General features: G+C 34.6%; 1 protein-coding gene, 1 long non-coding RNA gene and 1 other non-coding gene across 6 annotated transcripts in view; 2 read left to right on the plus strand and 1 right to left on the minus strand.

Moving 5' to 3' along the window:
- Positions 1-3648, plus strand: part of LOC110097851 (acyl-CoA-binding domain-containing protein 5) — a 13486-nt gene extending 9838 nt beyond the window's left edge. The window contains exons 2-5 of the mRNA XM_020824466.2: positions 1372-1477; positions 1583-1695; positions 1824-1891; positions 3334-3648. Coding sequence (XP_020680125.1) covers positions 1372-1477; positions 1583-1695; positions 1824-1891; positions 3334-3419 — 373 coding nt within the window. The 3' untranslated portion in view covers positions 3420-3648. The remainder of the gene's footprint in view (positions 1-1371; positions 1478-1582; positions 1696-1823; positions 1892-3333) is intronic.
- Positions 879-969, plus strand: TRNAM-CAU. Its single transcript is given in 2 exon segments — positions 879-916; positions 934-969. It is a non-coding gene; the product is annotated as a tRNA-Met (tRNA).
- Positions 3649-4602: 954 nt separating the features above from the next.
- Positions 4603-8588, minus strand: part of LOC110097852 — a 16558-nt gene continuing 12572 nt past the window's right edge. The window contains exons 2-5 of one of the 4 annotated variants that reach the window (XR_003700701.1): positions 6042-6124; positions 5773-5912; positions 5253-5350; positions 4603-5072 (exon numbers count right to left, since the gene is read on the minus strand). This is a non-coding gene — a long non-coding RNA (uncharacterized LOC110097852). The other 3 variants (XR_003700700.1, XR_003700699.1, XR_002303273.2) reach the window with 3 other exon arrangements.

Consider the following 8588-nt stretch of genomic DNA (forward strand, 5'->3'; position numbering starts at 1 on the left):
ATTTCCAAATCACTTCTACAACAAATCTCGATGCAAACTGCTGTTCACAGCAGGAAAAACAGCAAAACAGTGGGAAAAACAGGGAAAAGCTGAGAGAAAATTGGAAGAACAGCTTGTATTTTACTAGTAGAAGAAGAAAACAACAAAGATACAATTGATCCTCAATTCGAGAGGAGGATCGATCTCTCCCAAATCTCTAGACGCCGCTAGAGCCCAAAGAAAACCGAATTCTAAGAGATCTCAAATTTCAACCAAATTCAAGATGCCCAAACCCTAGGAAAAACATCTATTTAATGCATACAAATCAAAAGAAATTCCCTAAACAATCCCTACATTCAAATTTCTCTTTGAAACCCCCCAAAAATCCTTCCTAAAACGCTCTGTTTGAGCGGTCGGGCCGCTCGTTCTCCGCCAGGAGGCGGAATCTCCGCCTGTTTTGCGATTTCTCCCGTGAACCGGTCCCGCCTGGACCGGCTGGACCGGTCTAACATAATTCAAGTGTTTGAAATCAATTACTCTTGAAGTTATTTCATTAATGAGATATGTGGCGGTTATGGCAGCTTCTTCCAAATATTTTTTGGAAACTTAAATTTTATAAGAGAAGAGTTTTAGTAACTTCTGAAATATACTTTTTTTTCGCCTCATTTTATTGTGGAATGTTAGAGCAAGATAATTGATGAATAATACATTATTTATTGAGAAAAGCATGCATACAACAACAACACCAATAACATCAAGCCTTTATCCCACTATGTGTGGTCGGCTACATGAATCCTTTTTCTCCATTGTGCCATGTTAAAAGTTAAATTATAATTGAAATCTAATAAAGAAAGATCATTTCAAATATTTTTTAACCAAATCTTTTTATGTCTAAAAATGGGGTGGTGGCACAGTTGGCTAGCGCGTAGGTCTCATAGCTACCATGTTTGAGTTATCCTGAGGTCGAGAGTTCGAGCCTCTCTCACCCCAGTTTTTATATTTAACACTATCGTTGCCAGGTCCCAAGTCCTGGATGAGAAAAGTGGAGGGTTGCATTAGGTAGTCGACAGCCATCATAAAACTTGTCGAATAATAATGACATGAATCCTTTAAGAAATTGTGTTGTTGGTTAAAATATTCTTAAGCATTATTATTCTTGATCTTTTTGACATTGATACCAAATTAGTTCCATCGTCCCGGGCCATCGTGGTCATTGGTCTACTTAGTCAGAGGAGATAGTTGACCCAACCTGACAGAAGGATCCTTGTTGACAACCATGAGACATCTATATTTCATGAAAACAAAACAACCCCCTAATTTATAGTTCAGCCTAAATTATTTGTTCAAAATCTTCATATGCGAGTAATGAGCTCCCCGACTGATATATGCTAGGCAAGCTTGGCAAAGATTGGGAAACATGTCACCAGACGTAGCTATGGAACATTACATCAGTCTTCTTTCCAACTATATTCCCGGATGGATGGACTTAAAATCTGGAGTGAGTCTAATGACTAAAATGCAAAACTTTATTTTCCATTCAATTTATTTGTAGAATATGATGTAAAATAAAGTAACGTGATCTGCTTTCTGGTAATTTCATCAGGAGGATGCCAAATGTGGCAAAGACAATGATTCTCCAGTGGTAGGGATATCAGATTCAGGTATTTCTGATTTAAGATCGTCATCACAGCGTCAACTGAGCTCTGAAACTCAAAGGTAACTTTTCTGAACCTTCTTTTTGTATTATGTTTGGTTGATGAATGCGGAAGCATGATTTGATTGAACTCTTGAGTACCATCAATCAACTCTTGTATCCATTTAATGATAGTTTCTGTTTTTTGCAGGAAATCAGGAGACCATGCTTCTTTTGAAATTGATCATGCATCAGAAGGGTCGAAAATACTAGAGCAAGGTTTGCCTATGATAATACATTTATTTTGTTCTTTTTACAGCCATCTACTTCTCTTGTGATGTTAACTCCATTGATTGCCATATCTTGTTTTAGAGTTTAGCATTCTTATAAATGATAGGGAAAGAACTGGAATCAGAATTGAAAATTTCGAAATATAATAGATTTTTTTTTAAATGTCATAGATATTACTAGTAAATGGATTACGAGAGAAGAGATGAAATACCATGATAGGGAGGAGAATTTACTGTTATAGTTCTGCTGTTGGAATTTCTTAAAACTGAAGCTTTTTTTGGACTATTAGCATTGTTCTTCTGGTTGTTTTTTGATTTGTGGTTATTGATCTTTGCTTTTAACATTTGTTAAGGATGCCATTGGCTTTTCAAACAGAAGCATCAATAATTGAATTATTTTCTTGAATAAGCTGCATTCATGCCCATAACATTTTGGCTTGTTAACCATTTAATTATCTAAAATCACCAAATGCACCCTTCATTAAAACTCGTTGAAAATGTGAAATGCCCTTACATTTTCATTAACTGCTGTTGATATGAGCGATTAAATAACTTAAATAAATAAATTTCTAAATTTTATATTATCAATTATCATATTGTAATAAACTATTTATTGTACTTTCACTGTTTAATGAAGCGGAAGCAGGAAGAAGAAAAGATAACAATCGAACCCATAATTGTGAACTAGCTTCTTTAACTGTGCGTTTTAGCACCTTGATGTTAGGAGAGATTTTGAGGTGAAGTTAGCTCAAAAAATTTCTTGGCCATTTGTTTATTATTATGCTTAATCTTATTTTGTGTTAATATTATTATGTTAATACAAGCATGCAACACTAATAATGCATGAGATGAGGTCATCAAAACTTTTTGTGCTTTTGCATTTTGTGATTGGGAGCATTGAGACTTCTACTTGGAAGCAAGGGTTACCCATAATGTGATGAAATTATTCTGTGCAGACGCCAAACGTCGTCCAGAGACCAATCAAAATGCGGCACGTCGCCCCCTACTCTGTACCACGGCTCGCTACTGCTGACGTGACGCATTCTAATTGGTCTCCGGTCTGTAACTGCATTCGGCGTCCACATAAAATAATTTCTCCATAATGTGAAGGTAAATCGGGCCGACTTGCGTGCCCTCCCACCTTCTCGCACATATAACAAGCCTTAATGGGTAAAATAACGTGTCTAGCGCTTCTTTTTACTCTCTAAATTTGACTAATGTTGTTTTCTTACCTGCATGCCATACAGAGTATTTTACTTAATATATATAGAAATTTCTGTTCAAACATATTTATTGTGACTTCAATATCTGAAGGAATATATGTTTGTTTTGTTGGGCTAAGCATTGATGGGTTTTGTCATATTTTACTAAGCCATAAGATAAATAGAAAATATTCTGTTTTTACTAATGTGGATCTTCATACACTATTAGGTACTTTGGACGCAGGGTTTACAAGTACTTTCATCCTCAACCTGCTATCTCCAACCAGAGGGGCTTTCTTGAGCATCTACTGGTAATCTGGCAGACCCTGATGAATTAAATAAATAACATAATTGCTTGGCTGCTCGGCTTTGAAGTTGCAATTTCCTTATGATCATATGGTCTACTATTGTGCATGTATTATACTGTATATAACTTTATTGTGAAATGCAATCTGCATATTTGTACCTAAAACCAAATGATTGCTCTACTCCTGCTTTGATTGCAACATCATGAGTGTGATATCAAATGATTTCAGCATTATTAGTCTTTGGCCTTAAAAGCAAACATAAAATTTAGGCTTTTGTTTGGCACAATTTTATAATTGCTTTCTAAAGTAGTTTATAGTACAAAATTTTAGTTTAGAAAGGAGTGATAAAGCGTGCTAGCCAAACAGGTGGCATGGTATGGAAATCATAGTAGACTAAATTAATTGATTCAATTTTAATCTATAAAATTACATTTAAGTTAATTGAATTGTTTGATTATGTTTATGATTTATTAAAAAAAATCATTTGAATCAAATTGAGTATATTATACTTATGCTTTTTTAGACATTTTAGTAGAAATGAAGGTTGGTTTGAAATTTATTGGTTTGTTATCCCTTTTCTATCATTAATGTATGTAAATTTTAACTTAACTCAATAAAAAATAATAAAAAACTGATTTAAATTCAACAAAAATCAGTTCATCACACATTTTTTGGTTTCCTTTGAGACAGTTTTATATCACTATTTTTTCAATATTTTAAAGAAATTTTTATATTAAAAATGCTTGAGAAGTAATAAAAAAATTATCAAAAATAAAACTTTATTGCTAACTTTAATTTGAAAGACTCATATTTCAGTCTGAGCAAAATTAAATTGATTGATTTAAAACCACTCAAAATATTATTGATTTTTAATTGAAAGACTCGTCATAATCAGAAAAGTAATATTTAAGATAAAATATTGATTTTTCATTTACAACCTTATTTTGTAGCTAATATAATGTAAAAAGTTAGTTCTAAAAACTTTGCTTGCCTAATTATCATATTTCATTTTTAAAAGTTCCGAAAATTAAATCAGTATAAAAGACATAAATCCATAAAAACAATAAATAAATAAATAATAATCAATTCCAAAATTTTATATTAAAAAAAATCATCTCAAACGCATCAAAATAGGCTTCAAATCAATGCGATTTTATACAAAATTAATATTATACGTGATATTATAATAATTTTGTTTTATAATAAGATTTATGTTTATAAGCATAATGACTTGTATCCCAGCTAATATAAATCTTATAATAAAACAAATAATGAATATTATATACCCAACATGAGTTTCAACTCAAGGACATTCACTCACTCTCTATATAGAGAGGGATTATTACATATGGATACCGGCCCGGAGCTCCGCCCGGACTATGTAATCATGCACAATAAAAATGCACTGTGCACGGTACTCACGGTGAGTGGATCTTAACAGTTCTCCCATCCGAATTCCGCACATAATAATCTCTCCCTATATTTCTTCCTAGGACATTAATTAAACTCTATAACTTAATAATTTCCATCTTCTTGCTCGGCAAGCTGTCGATAGTTACAAATGTTAGCCAAATCCATGAGAACAACGTAAGTATTATTGATTTCCACTTTTTGAGTATTTCAGTAGCACCATGGTGTTGTCAAGTGTAACCATTAAAGCCTGCAGATCTTTCAAATGGTTTAGAAAATAAACTAAACTAGGCTTGCATGGACTATATATTGTTAGTTTTATAAAAAAATGCTCTTCATGCAATATTTTCACCTTAGATGAATGCTATAAATTGAGAAAAGCTGCAATAACAAAAGATCCCTATAAGATATTTGTGGTTGCAGAACGCACCCTTGTTTCTGTTCAGTTGTTTTTTGTGCTCCATAATTGACATCGTAGGAGGGGAGTCATCAATATTTCAACTTTAACGGCATTGAAGGCACCTCGATCTAATTCAAGATCACAAACCATAATTATCTCCAAGCCCAGCAACAAATGAAAATAAACATTAACACAAACAAATAAGAAAACCTGATATATTTGCCAACAATTAGAAAATTAAACTATAAGCAGTCTCACAACTATCTATGATAGAACAAATCCAAATTACTCTTAATCTATAGCTTTTGAATTACACAATAATGGGAAATTCCCAGACTGGGAAGCATGATTTAAATGTGAACAAGTATGTACATATAGTTATTACTTATTATAATAAGTATGTTATATAACATGAATTTAAATAAATAGCATGTTCTTGCATAATGACTGAAAGCAAATGATAGATAATGACCCGAGTCACAGAAATAATAAGCTAGCTTATGAGTTGAATTACTATATATGAAAGAATTAAATGATAATTTGTGGTTACCTGTATTAATTATTTCCTTTCATCTCTTTCCTGCCTAAGTATTGAATGTTGGTCATTAATCTTGAGCACGATGTTGATGCTTGGATCATCACCATATTTGGCTTCCTCTGCCAACCACAGGTCCACAGCTCTGGCTGAAACTTCACATTTCATATCATGCAAAGCAAATAAAACAAATGTAAAGTTCACTTCTGGTATATTTTTTTTCAATTCCCACACTTGTAAACCAGCATCAGAATAGAAAATTTCATTAAAGCAAGAGGTCCTACTCGGTGGGAAGATTGACATAAAGGATGTGAGCTATCTTTGTACCAATCAGAACCGAAAAACTTTTGGTAGCGCTCCTTCAAGCCTGCATGGCAGTAGAGTATTGCAGAGATTTCAAGGAGGGAGGGAGGGAGGTCTGGTAAATCGTTGAGCTGAGGAACCCTATAAATCTAAAGTTTTTGGAGAGAAGAGAGGCTAGGAAGGCAAGAAGGCATGCAATCCAGGTTCTCAAGAAGTTGTAGATATAATAATACACAAAGATTCCTAAACCTAAACTTCTATAGAAAACATTAAGAAAGCAGCCCAACCGAAAGAATAATTAAATCCTGCTTGTTGCAAAACAGCCCCTTAAGGCCTAATTCATGTATGAAAATAAACACAACAGAAGAGAGAGGCCATCCAGGAAAAGCCCTAGGGCCAAATGACCATCATAGCCCTCACTTAAAAATAAAATATAAACAACAACAAACAAAACGAATTTCTCAATAAGTACAAATTCATAAAGTTCCTCTTATCAGATTTTTCAAGTTCTTAATTGATAAAGCTTATATTCAAATCATTAAAGATATGTATTGTGTTCAAACACAAGGTGGTTTGACCAAGGATTTTTCTATTTCGGTTGGATTACATCAAGGATCAACCTTAAGCCCATATCTTTTTTGCTTTAGTCATGGATGTTCTCACTAGACATTTGCAAGAGGATGTAAGCTTATGATATTATTTTTATTGAAACTACGGAGGGAGTTGAAGGTAAACTTGAATTATGGAGGTCAACCTTAGAGTCTAAAGGTTTTCGCTCGAGTAGATCTAAAACTGAATACATGGAATGTAATTTTAGTAATAATAGCCCTAGTGAGGGGATTGTAACTTTGGGTGATCAAGACATTAACAAGAGTACATGTTCTAGATATCTTGGATCTACTGTTCAACGATGCGGCAATCAGGCCTCGATTTGATCCAACATTTGAGTAACAATGAGTCTCATAGGAAAAAAAAAAATCTAGCAGCCTCAATCCAAAACTTGAGTAAATGAGACCAATATGAACGTTAAGTTTGTAGAAAGAAGAAAGGCTAAAAAGGTAAGAACGCAGATAATCCATGTTTTCAACAAATGCTAGATATAGTACAGATTCTCAAAAAGTGCTATAAGAAGGCAAATATTGAAGACCTGACAACCATGTAAACATTTATCCTCAATTTCTTTAGATTGTTATGAAGTTTAAAATTCTCGAGCACCTCCAAAACTTGAGATCTACAATTTGCTTGAAATCTTCCCAAATCCAAACACTGCAAATTAATGTTAGTTTCATTTTCAAATATGTTAGAGCAGTGGTTTCTGCAAGTAAACCCATCTTTTTGTGGAGAAATTATGATAGGAAACACTTGGTTTTCCAAGTGTTTCTCACCAAAACCAAGTGGATCCAAGGGAAAACTGCTGTCCACAGCAGAAAAACTGCCAAAATACAAGAACTCTTGAGAGGAAAAACGTAGAAGAGCACGTAGGAAATGATGCAAACACTTTTATTTCGTTAATGGATGAAAAGCACTTGCAAGATACAACTTTCCTTCAATTCGAGAGGAAGGAAAAACTCTCCGACAATCTCTGGCAAAGCCAAGAGCCCAAGCACACCAAACCCTAGATCTCAAGATAATTCAAATTCAAGATAATCCTAATTCTCTCTTAACTCTCTAATTAAAGCAAAAGGAAAGATACAAATTACATAAACACCCTCTTCATTCAAAAATTCCCTCCAACTAAACGCTCGAAAGCTGCCTAGCCCGCTCCTTCGTCCGCTGTTTCTGCGATCGGCGGGTTCCGCCCGGCTTTGGACCGCCGGGCGTAGAACCGGACCGGTCCAGCTGGGACCGGTACAATGTTACGCGTAACAAATTATTAAATGCGGAATCCAGACATAGCTCGCATTTGGGCTCCAATGAAATGAAGCCACATAATTTGTAGACACCCTGCATACAACTTGTACACAGGGTGTGTATAAGTAGAATTTACACACCCTACATACACCTAGCAAATTAGACCATGAAGAAGAAACTAAAAAAACTAAGGAAAATCTCATCAGCAGGAAGATATGTGATGTTTAGAATGCAAATGACCTCTAATGTTCCAAGGAGAAATGATTTTGAAATGCTAAAACAGTAGCTAATGCCTTGTTACCTCTTTAATATCCAACTTCTGAAGATTAGGATGCAAAGAGGGCGGGCAACTCTTGCAACTCTTGGCAGTCTTTGAGGTAGAGTTTCAGTTAAGCAAGAAAATTACTATCGTTTGCTGCTGCTACTGCATGAAACCAATTCTTCAATGTTTCCAATTTCTTAATATGCAGCACCTCTAGTGATGTAAAAATACAACCATTGCCTTTCCCATGACTATCAAGGCTATCAAGAATATGGCAAGAGGCGTGGCCAGCCCAGCCGATAGAAGCAAAGGCACTCTCCCCGATTGCACACTGATCATAAGGGGAGGGCAGAGAAAGGACACAACGTGCAATCCAAGGGGTAGGGCAACAGGCTTGCAAAAAAAAAAAAAAAAA

Source organism: Dendrobium catenatum, unplaced genomic scaffold (genome assembly GCF_001605985.2).
Source record: "Dendrobium catenatum unplaced genomic scaffold, ASM160598v2 fragScaff_scaffold_574, whole genome shotgun sequence".
Lineage (NCBI taxonomy): Eukaryota > Viridiplantae > Streptophyta > Magnoliopsida > Asparagales > Orchidaceae > Dendrobium > Dendrobium catenatum.